Source organism: Marmota monax, unplaced genomic scaffold (genome assembly GCF_021218885.2).
Source record: "Marmota monax isolate L192 unplaced genomic scaffold, Marmota_monax_Labrador192_F-V1.1 WCK01_AAM20220418_F8-fsc00014, whole genome shotgun sequence".
Classification (NCBI taxonomy): domain Eukaryota; kingdom Metazoa; phylum Chordata; class Mammalia; order Rodentia; family Sciuridae; genus Marmota; species Marmota monax.
The window spans coordinates 18,050,930-18,064,554 of record NW_026695222.1 but is presented as its reverse complement, the minus strand read 5'-3'; the positions used below and the strand labels follow the sequence as shown (position 1 = coordinate 18,064,554).

The 13,625-nt window shown below is 44.2% G+C and overlaps 1 protein-coding gene across 1 annotated transcript in view; it reads right to left on the bottom strand.

Moving 5' to 3' along the window:
• Window positions 1-13,305, bottom strand: part of Ctnnbl1 (catenin beta like 1) — a 154,847-nt gene extending 141,542 nt beyond the window's left edge. Inside the window, exon 1 of the mRNA XM_046433376.2 lies at window positions 13,118-13,305. Within this exon, the coding sequence (XP_046289332.1) occupies window positions 13,118-13,147 (30 nt within the window). The 5' untranslated portion in view covers window positions 13,148-13,305. The remainder of the gene's footprint in view (window positions 1-13,117) is intronic.
• Between the last annotated feature and the right edge of the window lie 320 nt (window positions 13,306-13,625).

The window sequence follows — 13,625 nt, the reverse complement described above, 5'->3', positions numbered from 1 at the left end:
CTGGCAAAAATAAGTAGTAGGAGAATCAGGATCTCTGTCTCCCCTAGTTCATTATGCTGAGGGAGGAGTGAGGCTCCCCAGAGAAGCCAGGGAGATAATATTCAGGAACTTCACACTGGCAGGCTAAGCAGCCTGAGGCCCTTTGAAACTCTGAAGTCTTATAAAAAACGCCCAGCTCAGGTGGTGCTTAGGCGATTCTTTTCATTTACTGAACAGTTCTGTCATCGGCGCTAGGAGATGCGTGGAGAATTAGGGTGGTGCCCACCAATGGCACCTCTGGTCAGAAGGAAATCTGTTCCTGTGCAGATACGCTTGTATCCTTGCTAATTTGTGTTATCGCCGCCCTTTCAGATCTCTCCATGCTAACTCAGGAGGAAAAGTCCCTGCCAACCAACTCTGACGACTCTGACGGCAGAACTCCCACTGGAAAACCAGTGGAACAGCAAAGGCAGGCAATTATGTCCTTTCATTAGGGACTGTTCTTTTTAAGTTCGCTTTTTAAAATTTTGAAAACAAAAAGTAGCCATTCCTGGACACCACTCACTGCAGTCACTTACACAACTGGCAGAAATGGAAATGTGCCCCCAAGCCAAATGAGAAAGATGTGCTGGAAGTAACCAGAACTGGCTGTGCCCCCTTAATTACCCACTGTAAAGTAAAACCAGACACAGAGAGGAGAGCCGCAGCAGATCTGGGGAAAACACGATATTTAATCATCAGTCCAGGCCATCTGCAACTGTTTTGCAGAAGCACATAAAGTTTACAGGATTCCAAAGCTTCTGATGAGTCACCAGGTGCCGAGGGTCAGCTGCATTGTCCTGGGGTCCACCAGGGGCTCTGCCTTCACTCTCTCCAGGCCAGGGTACTCAACACAGGGCACCATGCCCATATTTCCTGCGCCAAGCCTGGCATTAGGAGAGAGCTGCTTCTTGATTAAGCCAGAACAGATTAAGTGTTTAGAACTGGGAGATTCTGAAAACAACCCAGGCGGGAAAGCAATTATCCCAGGGCGAGCACAGCTTCCCGGGGGAGTGCCACACCCCTTCACAGTAAAGCTGGCCAGGCTGCCCCCCTGCCGTCCAGCCTCCATGTCAGAGACACGGTGATCTCTTGAAACATAAACCAAGTGGTGTCACTCCACAGCTTAAACTCCCTAAGAGCTTCCCCCAATACTGCTAAGAGGTCTCCCTCCTCCCTCAGCTCACCTCTCCATCCTCATCTCAATGGTCCCGTCTTCACTGACAAGCTCTGACCATCTAACCCAGATGTGACAAGCCTGTTCCCACCTGAGGGCCTCTGTGGCTCTCCCCTCAGCCTGCACTGCTATTCCCACAGCCCTTCACAGGGTCTGAGTCCTCAGCTCACAGGCCTCCTCCTCAGAGAGGCCTTCTGGAACTGTCTGAAGTAAATAACAGTAAAAGCTCCCCATCACAGTTACGGTCCTCCTGTTTTTCCTTCATATTGCATTTGAAATTATCTTTTCATCTGGTATGTGTTAGCTTGTTTAGGAGCTCTTATTTGCATTTGTGTTTCTCATTTATTGTCTATTTTGGATATAAGTTCCATCAAGATAGGGACTCCTACAGCTGTCTTGCACATGACTCTAGTCCCAGTGTCTAGGATAATACCTTACATTTAGTAGGCGTTTAATAAATACGTGTGGATTGATTAAAGAATGAAAGGTTCAACATGGATCACTAATCCAAATGGAATTTACTAACCACCCCCCCAAGTCTGGATTGGCTCACAGCCTGACTGCAAGCATATGCCACAGGGCCTACCAACAACGGTAAACAACATGCTCTTTCTTTGCCAACCTCTGGTAAATGACTGGGCAAAACCCGTTGGCAAAGAGACAAAACCAAAGTGGAGAACGGCGGACTGTCCTTGCTGCAGAACTGAAAAATCTGCTGGCCTCTGGGGTAGGGTTTTGCCCTTCCACAAAGAGTCACACGGGCTGGGCCCAAAACTTGGGTCATTGGAAGGTCCAGCAAGGACAGGATACACCACAGGAGACAGTTCCAGGTCCTACCACCCAGAGTCCCCAGTCATGGCAAGTCAGAAGTTGGGAGCCAGTGAGCACATGTACATACCAAGTCTAAAAGACACTGGTGCGTGCGTCTGTGTGTATGTGTGTGTGTTGGGAGGGCAGGGGAAAAGGAAAGGTAGGGTATGAGAGGGAGAGTGCCAAAAAGGTACTGGGGAAAAGCAAAATGAGGTCAAGAACAAGGACACAGGGTCTCAGATGGCTGCTATAAGCTAGACTTCATGGGCCAGTAGGTGTGTGAATTTGGTTAAAAGGACGGCTAAAAGACAAAACCAAGACATCGGACAGGCAAACACACCCTCCAAGAAGATAAGCAGCCATGAAAGAAAGGGGCATTCCACAGAAGGACGGGGTCAGCCCTATTTGGGATGCTGATTCTCTTGACCAGTGGCCAAGAGTAATTGCTAAGATGTTCTCCGGTCCCCAAGATGGCTGTATGGGCAATGAGATGCTAGAGAAAAAGCTCTACAGAAAATAAAAACAAACCGTGCTGGGATTTCTAGTATCTGACAGACTTCTGGGTGTAGGAGAAGAGCTCCAAGAATATGCGTGCCTCATTCACCCAACAACCTCAACTTTCATGACACCATTAGAGCAAAGCCGAAGAAGGCCTGAGGGTTAGAGAGAATTCCATCAAAGAAACAACACAAGGAGGGTCAGCTGACACCAAGGAGAAGAATAAAAAAGTGCTAAAGTAGGTACAAGAACTCAAAATCCCTAACATTCTACCACGCAGGGGTAAGAGCTTTCCACACTTCAAAAAGGGCAGCAGAGAATCTGGACACCACGTGCACCATGATGATGATTCTGAGACACAGTGAGACCTACAGAAAAGGCCAGAACGCCTGTGTTTTAGAAGGACTGGCATTAAAAAACGCTGGAAAACACAGGAGGCATGACCATGGACAAGCACTGCTCTGAATCCCACTGTACCAGGCACCTGGGGTCCTTAGGCAAGTGACTTTCCCCCTCTAGCTTCTGGCTTCCCCTCTGTAAGAAGAGGCTAGACCATCTTGGGTTCCTCCTTGTTCCACACTTTCCCCTCACTTACTGACCTCAGCAATCTAAAAAATCGGTTTATGAAGACCACTACATTTTCCAAAGACTCCAAATAAAAGAGAAGTTAGCACAATTCAATACAACTTACAACACCTTTAAAAAGAAACCTGATTATGGGTTCCTTCCCATGACAACCCCCAACTAATCGATGGTAATATCTTTCTCTGGTCCTTTATTGCTGAGCTTCAGCACTCTGTTGATTCTGAGACACTGCCACCTTCCCAGCCCAACCAAGTCATCCCTGCCAGAGCCCCCACACCAGGTTTCAGCTCACTCTGTAATTATGCAACCTTGAAATGCTCAAAAAGTTTCCCCCTCCATTAATTTGAGAAGCTAATAGCTGTTAGAAGGGAAGCATTAGTGTTCAGAGAGGCTAGCAGCAGAAGATAAGGTGACAAAACCAAAAGCGGCACAGAAAATAGCGTTCCAACAGTATACACCAGCAGAACTGATGTATGCTAATATTAAAATCCATCCAAAGTCCAAAAAGAAATTTTAAACTCAGATGCTCTTGACTGAGAAGGAGCTCAAGTAATGTAATGTAATCAACCTTCAATTTTATGCATTAACAGCATGAGCACATGAATAATGCCAAACAAACTGTTCAATAATCAATCATACCCGCTTTTGGAATAAAGTCAAATATATCCAGACAGAAGCATCAAGACACTCTGCTTGGTTTTAAATCCTTCTCAGTTCAGTCAGTGACTCTGGACGTTGCTGAGTAGTTGGGTGAAGAGAAGCCCAAAGAGCCAAGGGAAAGGTAATGTGTTCACAGCAACTGATAATCCCACAGGAAGTAAGAGATGGAAATGCACTGCGGGAGTTTCTCTAGATCTTACTTTGAACTCCAGCATGAAGATAACCCAGTTTCTATTTACCAACCCACAAAGGAGCACGCTTTGAGATCAGACACTTCTGAAACTATGGAAAAGGAAATGGCTTTGAACAATTCAGCAGAAATACTGAAGAACCAAATGGCTGACCTTGGAGGAGGTAAGAGAAGTATCAGAATTCCCGCTACACCTTCTCCTGATTCCAATCTCTCTACCGCAGACAAGATTCAGATCAAAACCAACTACTTCCCTCAGGATGATTAGGAGGGAACAAAAAAAAGAGAGAGAGAGAGAGAGATGAAGAAAGGAGTAATTTGTAAATGAGATTCCTGGCATAGATGAGAGGAAAACTGAGATTTCTTAGTAATGTGAAAGAGACCTGGGGAAAAGAATGACTTTGTTGATGACATAATTCTTGATATCAATGACTGCTAACTGTGGCAGAATGGGACTGTGCTTTAACCTATTGAGAACATTCTACACTGTGGCATGTGTGGGTGACAAACTGTTCTCATTTCATTTTATTGCATTCTAAACCTTAATCTCCAAGGGACCAAAGACCTTGAGAATACTGAGGCAGCTTTGTGGAATTCAAGACAAACCTCCCCACCCCCCACACTCTGTAGTATGTTTGTTTAGAATGATTTCAATGATAAAAATAACTAACATTCACAAGGCACTTACTATGTGTCAGGCACTATACTACCCATACTGTCTCATTTAATCCTCTTTTTAAAAAAAATGATAAAGTGGAGACTTTTTTAAAAAGACAGTGGACTAGAGATAGACACTTTTATACATTCTCCATTTCAAAGATGAAAACCAGGCCTTAAAAGGTTAATTAACTGACCCAAGGTCACACAGCTAGCAAGCAGCAGGGCTGGGATTCAAACACAGGCTGTCTGACCCAGAATTTGTATTCATCTATTAGACATTAAAAGACCCCTAACAGGCAGTCAGAATGGCACATGCTTTGAATTCTTTTCTCTGACAGTGCTGACAGCTATTTTGAACTACCCACATTCTCTAATGTAGTCATTTTTATCTAGGAAAACTTCCCTATTGGATTAAAACTTATAAATTAAATCTTCCATTTAAACAATGATACCTAATGAGAGATCCCAGAAATCCCAGTATGCTGTCTTCCTCCAAAATTAGGGAGGCTGCTCAATAAAACCTGTCTTCAAGGAGGTGGAAGTAGGTGGGCCTGAAGTCTGACCAGAGAAGCTATTTGTTCTCTGTTAACCTGTAGAGGAAGCAGACCCACACCCTCAAGCCCGTAGAGGGACACATGATAAAAAGCAAGACCTCCCAGAGGCTACCTATTTGACAAGCCTTGAGAGTGTCAACTATATCTGTGGGGGCCAGAATAGAACAGGAGGGACAGATTTCTTCCCTATGAAGTTTCTTCCAACTGCCTGCTCCCCAGGGGAGCTGCTCAGCCCTCATATCGCCTGCATACCAGCCCTGATGCTCGTACATGGATTGCAAATCTTGGGACCACCCGTTAGATGACAAGAACAGTGACATACTTCTTTATGTATCCAGAATGAGAGTTGGACACTTTTGTGTCCTAACACCTTGGGTCCTGAGTCGAAAGCTGGCCTTCTGAGTGTGAGCTTGGACAATTCATAAGAAACAGACGCTTGCCTTTCATCTTTAAGCCCTTTGGTCTCTAAGCCTTCTCCCAAGTCTGCTGAGCAGCAACACCCTGACTAACTGCAAAGCTGGCCATGGGGGTGGGAGGAAGCAGAGTAAGTGATACCAGAACATCTGGCCAGAATGTTCAGGAGATGCATGAGACGTAAGTCAGGGTCAAGGGGCAGGGAGTTGTCTACATAAAGGGGCCAAAAGGAAAAGTTGAGGTCTTCCAAGATGGAGAACAGGGCTACACAGTCAAAATCTAGTAGAGTCAAGAATAGCAAAATCCACAAAAATCTTAAGCAAAAGAGGGCATTCTATAAAATAACTGCCAAGTATACTTCAAAAATGAAAGACAAAGAGAAGACTGAGAAGGAACAATGACAATTAACTGTGAGGCAGGCTCCTTGGGAGGATCCTCAAACACAAGATGAAGCCTTAGTGGAAAAGCAGGCGACATCTGAATTAAGCCTGCAGTTTAGTCTCTGGTGTTATGTGAATGCTTCCTTTTTGATCATTATACTATATAAAACATTAGGTTTAGGGGAAGCTGGAGGAGGTGTACACGGAAACTCTACCATGTTTATAAACTTACTCTAAGTTTAAAATTAATTCAAAACAAAAAGCTTTAAAACACAATCTATTTGTGGCATGAGTAGAAAGACCAGATGAGAAACAAGAGGAAAGCAACTCAGAACTGGGTTGGATCAAACTTTCCTGAAGACTGCAGGAAAACCAGGGCATCTGTGGCAGCAAGCAAACTGGGCACCGAGAAACGCCTCGGGAGAGGGGAGGCAGCCGGCACACCTGAGGGCACACCTGAAGGCACACCTGGGGGCACACCTGGGGGCACACCTGAGGGCACGCGCTGGCTCCATCCTTAGGCAGCCATTTATTGGACATCAGCTACAGAGGAAGCTGCTGCAAGGGGCTGTCCCCACCTCGAAGGTTAGGGAGGCACATAGGCATGTGTTTTGTGTCAAAAAAAAAATGTGCCAGAGGAAAGACAGAGCTTGAGAAGGTTGTAGAGGGAAGACATGAAATTAAGAGAAAAAAAATCACTTGAGACAAAATCGAAAACACCAGGAAATGGGAGTTATCAGTGAGAACAGCTCTTTATCTGTTATTTATAGCCACACTACTAACAAAAGAACTTCAAAAAGCACTAAATTGTCATACAAACAGGAGCCTAGCTCATGATGCTATAAAATGACATCAGGATTAGAATAATATTCTTAGGGTTATAAGGTAAGATGAGACCACCAGGGAATGACAGCTATATCGGAGCACAGGCACTCAGGCTTACAATAGTGTGCCTAACACCACACCACAAAACCCAACAGCAAAACTCACAAACTACAGCCACTGCCTTAAAAGAAAGAGGCAGATAACAAGAAATACAAATGATAAACGCACACAAGAAAAAAAAAATACATGTTAAAGTGACCTTGAACTAACACTTTATATACCTGCTAGATTAATGGGGAAAAAATAAATTATGACAACTAGTACTATCAAGATTGCAGTAAAATTGAAACACACACTGCTGGTAACACTGCAAACTGATGAAGGAGTGATTCCATATGAGCACCAGGTATTGCTTAACACCAGCAGCTGAGGAGACCCCTTCATCTCTGGCCCCCGCCCCACAATGCCCCGCCACCACCAGGCTTTTGCTCTTACCCCAGAGTCAACGACTCTCCCTAGCTGGGATTCCAATGCCATCATCTCCCTTTCCTTCAATGAACAACCAAATCCATGCTCAGAGACACAATCCCTCCCCAAGAACAAGCCCTCCTTCCTCCCACCGCGTTCCCACAGTGCTGCCATTCATACACCGAGCTGCTTAAATGGCTTTCTCACTCCTCAAATTATGAGTTCTTTAAGGCCCAGGATCATGTGTTAATAATTTTGATACATGCAATACTTCCCACTAACAGATGGGCAGGGGAATGCCACATGAACAAAGAAGTTCACCACAATATTATCTCCAAGAACAAAAACGTGGAAACCACCTAAATATCCAATTATAGAGAAATAATTTAGGTAAAAATGGTCTATCACTCAAACAATAAGTATGCAAACGTTAAAAAATAACGTGAAGGCTATGTGGAAACACAGAAGATATTCCTGGCAACGTTACGTTAAAAACAGAACACAAAGTCTGCATGCAATGGTTACAGTCATGCAAAATATTTAAAGGCTGTAGAAATATCACAATGTTGACTGGATTAGGGTGGCAGTTTTCCTCTTCTCAAATATTTTAATACTGTTCCTGTCAGTTTATTATCATTAAATTTTTTTATTTCAAAAGAAAGAAATAAGAGTGGGAGAGGAACAAGATTAGAAATTCCTATAAGCCCATTCAGTCCAAGGAGATGCTATGCTATTACTGACAGGGGGCAAGAGGAGTGGGTGTCTGCAATATTGCCAAAACTGGGGTCCCTGACCCCAATCTGCCTCAAAGAGAAAACCTCTTATGACACAAAGCAAGTCATTCCCACTGAGCCAAGCTACACTAAATGTGAATTCTTTATTGCAAAACTTCGGAGGTAAGAACTTTTTCCAGACATCTGTGGAATTAGTATTAATGAGAGTGCCCTGGAGTTCAGAGCTGCGCCTATGCAGCAGAAACTTCTCCGCCAAGCAACTGCTGGGCACACTTCTTGATGAGATGTCTGCGCCCGAAGGCATCAAAAAAGTACATTTCCATATTGGGAACATAACGGTTTCCTCTTTAAGAGTTTTTCCAGCACCTCCTGTCCACATTGTAATTCTCCTGTCTTCTCAAATGAATAGTTAACATATGTCAAGGATATAAGGCACACCTCGTGTCTAACTCTATTACTAGAAGAACCAATCTCAGCAGAAAATTGGAATCTTCCCACCAAGTTGCCCCCAAAATGAAATTTAGTAAGCACACACACAAAAAGTTAAATAGCTTTAATAAACATTTTTCTTGACATTTTATGATATATGTCATATGTGTGTGTATACATGTGTGTGTGAGTGTGTGTGTATATATATATATATTTTTTTTTTCTTCTCACCTTAGTCCCCGAATTTTAGGAAGGGAAAGACCCGGATATCTTACGGCCCAAACTCCTCATTTTGCAAGTGATAAGAAAAATGATGTACAGAGAAGGGAAGTAACTTGTCCTGAGTCAACCAGATAAGTAATGATAAAGGCAGGATTAAAACCCAAATCTCCCAGATTTTCAGCCCCAATTTCTTCTACTTCATCAAGTTTTTTTATCCCTTGAAATCTCTGGAGCCCTTAGTCAAAATAATTAGTACCACAGAACTTTAAAGCTAGAAGGAGCCTAGAGAGCATCTTACTTAATCCCCTCATTAGGCATATGAGGAAATTGAGGCCCAGAAAGATTAAGAGATTTGCTCACGATATCTTGAATGGCAGGGGAAAGGCATAATTTAAGCTGAAAAATCTGCAAACCAATGCCCAGGAGAAGAAAAGGATGTCTTGGCTGGAGAAAAACTTAAAAGGAATGTATTTTATTCTACACCAGGGGATCTTAAAGTATAGGCCTTGGACCAGCAGCTTTAACATCAGATGGGATCTAGTTAGAAATGCAAAATCTAGGTTCCCACAGGGGACTTACTAAGTCAAACTCTGGGGGTTGGCATGTTCAAAGCAGACAGCTTCAGTCCCTTATGTTGCAAGAAGTAAACTTCAATAGCCATCTGAGTTTACTTGTAAATGATAACTACAATCAACAGCACTGAAGATCTACACATTCTTAGGGCTAGGGATGTGGCTCTATGATAGGGTACTTGCCTAGCATGCATGAGTCCCTGGGTTCAATCCCCAGCATCACCAAAAACAAAAGATCCACGCATTCTTCTATATGTGTACTATATACATCAAATTTAAAAGTTTGTTAAATCTGAAAACAAAAGGGAAAACTCGCTTGGGTGGTCAGGGGGCTTCAGTTCTGACTCTGCTCCTTCCTGGCTGCCCTCCCAAGCTTAACCTTCCTTATCTACAAAGCAGGCATGCCCCCTGCTTCACAGGGCGTGTTGAGAATCAAAGGTGACCACTTATCTGAAAGCACCAGTGCTCAGCAGCTGGCACATAGGAGACAGGCAGTATAGTACAACGGTCAGGAGCTCCAGCTACAGAATAAGACTGAGTACCCTGGCCTAGCACTATCTGGCTAGCTACCTTCAGGTGGCACTTCCTTTGAACAACAGAGATTAAAAGCAGTTCCTTCCGCATAGGTTTGCTATGAGAATTTAGAGATGATGCAGGTAAGCCATCTGTCTTTCTTGTCTATAGAAAGTGTTGTTTCCAAAAAGTTCACATCCATAAATTCATCTGGTCTCTATGACTTTCCACAAGGGCATGAGTCCATCTGGTTGGTGTGGACTAGATTCCAGACTGCACCATCCTTTACAAACAGAAGTGAACACAGACCATACTAGAGGGGAAACTGCATGAATAGCGCATGTAGGCAATGAAGCAGGCTGGAAAGAAGACCAAGGGTCCAGGTTTCAAATCAGCCACAATCCTGGCCTATAACCAAGTCCCTTATCATAGTGGGATTCACTTTTTATCTGTAAACAAGTGACAAGAAATCTGTATCACTTCTCAGATAAACTTCAAATTTATCATGAGCCACACAGAAGCCCAACCATGGGCTGCCATCTGCCTACATCTCCAACTTCGTCACCTCCCCTCCCTGCAGAATCACCAGGCTCCAGCCACAGGGCTCCTCTAACAGCTGCACCAGCTTCTACCTAGGGCCAGTGCCTGTTCTCGTGCTCCCTCTGCCTCTTTCACATGACTGGCTCCTTCTCAACCTTTAGTCTGTCGATGTCCATTCCTCAGGCTCCTTTCCTGACCACATTATCTAAATAGGTCCTGTCCCCCTCTCTCAGGGATTGCCTTCTACAACAGTGCTGTCCAAAAGAAATATAACAAAAGCCACCAACTGAATTTACTTTAAATTTTCCAGTAGTTGCATTGAAAAAATTTTTAAAAAGGTAACATTAACTTTAATTTCTTTAACTCAATATATCTTAAGTATTATCATTTCACCATGTAACCAATATAAAAAGTAAGATTTTATTTTCATACTAAATATGTGAAATCCGTGTGTACTTTATGCATATACCAGAGTTCGATTCAGACTAGCCACACTTCAGGTGTTCAATAGTCATATGTGCCTAGCAGCCACCAAATCACAGTTTTCTGGCAGACTCTTGGATGTTTCCTTCATAGCACATTTCATGTTTGCTTATTTATTATCTGTGACTTCCCCATCAGACTTTTCTTTCAAATAAAAGCAAGAGCCTTATCTGTTTCATTTAATGTTTGTTTTAGTCAGTTTTTTTTGCTGCTGTGACTAAAGAACCTGATCAGCACAAATACAGAGGAGGAAGAGTTTATTTGAGGGTTCACAGTTTCAGAGGTCTTAGTCCATAGAAGGCTGAACATCATGGCAAGAGAGTGTGGCAGGGGGAAACAACTCTCACATCATGGTCATCAAGAAGCAGAGAGAGGGCTGGGGATGTGGCTCAAGCAGTAGCCCACTCGCCTGGCATGCGTGCGGCCCGGGTTCGATCCTCAGCACCACATACAAACAAAGATGTTGTACCCACCGAAAAACTAAAAAATAAATATTAAAAAAAAAATTCTCTCTTTCTCTCTCACTCTCTCTTTAAAAAAAAAAAAAAAAGAAGCAGAGAGAGACTCCACTCGGCAGATACAAATATATACCCAAAGCCACGCCTTAATTCCCACCTCCTCCAGCCACACCCCACCACTTCGGTTGACAGTTAATCCCTATCAGGAGATTAAATCACTGATTGGGTTAAGACTTTGACAATCAATCAGGTCTCCTCTGAACCTTCTTGCATTGTCTCACATGAGTTCTGGGGGACACCACAGCTAAACCATAACAAAGTTATATACTTAGTGAACCCAGCACTTTGCACACAGTATGTGTTCTAGAATATTTGTGCACAAACAAATGAACCTCTTCTAATAATAACATTCTATGAATGAATCCATAGACTAGCCTTTCCACAATTCCCAAACAAGCACACAATCACTTATTCCTTTCTTGTTACACTCGTAAAAAGAAAAAGATCTTGGCCTTTTACCTCCATACTGCTTATAGGTTTTTTTCCCCTGGATGTCTGTAGTCTCCAGGGTTATTTATATATATATATAATTCATGAGGGAGTGGCACAAAAATCATTGCTAATGTCTATTGAATGTTTACTCCTTCATGAGCATCGGTTTAACCACTTTACATTTCTCAATGGCTTCTCAACAGCTCTTTGAGGTAGGTACCATCACTGCCCCATCTACAATGAGGAAAACAAGGCACAGACCTTAGTTCAAGGTGACAGCAGCAAGTTTGTAGCAAAACAGATGGCAAGCAACCTGGGGCTCCAGACTCAGGGTCCTTAACCATCTACTTTTGACTTCAGAGCTATCCAGTAAAAAACATGAGGCCAACTATCCATGAAATGTACACACTAAAATTTGTAATTTTCTAGTAGATACATTTTTTTAAAAGTCAACAGAAACAACTAAGATTGGCATCAAATGTATTTCATTTCACCCATTAACTAAAATGATCATTGAGTCAAATGATCAATGCAGCTGATGTGATCATGATCACATAATCAATATAAAAAGATTTTTTTCACAGTAAGTCTTCAAAATCCAGTGTGCTTTTACAATTACAGTATTTCTCAAGTCAGACAGTCACAGTTCACACGTTGCAGTGCCATGTTTAACTACTGACCACCAGACTAGACAGCCCAGCCCTACTGCCTCTTACAATCAGCCTCTTTAGATAAACTCAAAAGAGGGGGGAAACAGTGGGGCTGACAGCCAGGACAGCTGAGCTCCATCCTAGCTCTTACAGAACTGAGTGGCTTTAACCAAGTCTTTTTACCCTCTGGACCACCTTTTCCCCACAAGTACCTTGAGCTAGGTGGGGCAGGAAGATTCCCAGGGACCCTTCCCACGCCAGAATTCCAAACATCTCCCAACAAACGCAGCTAACAAGGGCACATGCTTTAAAATCACCTTTCGCATCCCTCACTTCGTTTGGTCCTCAACCCTACTGCCTCCACTTTATAGATGCAAAAACTGAGGCTCAGAGAGGGGGCAATCACTTGTCCAAAAGTCACCCAGGCAGGGAAGTCCAAGCAAAATCAGGGCTCTCCCACCACTACTCCCCTCAAGCTCAATGCGGAGTCCAGGGGGGGGGGGGGGGGCAGATGACTGTGAACCTAGCAAAGTCTGGGGCTTCCGAGGAGCTGAGGGAAGCAGGCCCGAGAGTGGGGTGAGAAAAGGAGAAGGGGCTCAGGCCCAGAGAAAAAAAGAACCCAAAAGGCCCAGGAGATCTTCCAGTGAAGAGAAATGAGAGGCTGGAACCCCAGGTGGCATGCAAGTGAGGGGCCCAGGAATGAAAGGAGGTGAACTGAAGGGACTCTGGCCCAGGGACCCCTGCCCGGGTGAGGGTAACCCCCCGGCACTCCCTGCCCCTCCTACCTGGTAGCTCAGAAGTTCGCCCACGTCCATGGCTCCTGGCCCAGTCAACGCCGGTTACAAGAGTTCCCTCCACTCACAACCAAACCGCGGGCCGCTCAGCAGCTGCTCCAGCCACACTGCCGTGAAGTAGCAAGAGAGGTGCCTCAGAGCCAATGGGGTAAAAGCGCTCGAGACCGTCGAGTCGGCCACACTGCGGTAAAAGACAGTGCTACCGTAAAGCGCGCTGCATTTGTAACAGTACTTCTTCCGCCTAGAGCCTTTAAAAGTGGGCGGAGACTAGGAGGGGCGAGACGGAGCGGGAGAAAGGACTGAAAGGATAGCAGACTTATTGCGCGCCCCTCTGTGCAGGGCGGAGTGCCGGTTCCCGTGCGCTCTTAAAACCATTCCAGGGACCTGGACAACTTTATCTTCGTTTCACAAATAAGGAAACTGAGACTCAGAACCGTACGGCACCCGAACTGAGATGTGCAACAAATGTAAATAAAATATACTCTGGATGTCTAAAGCT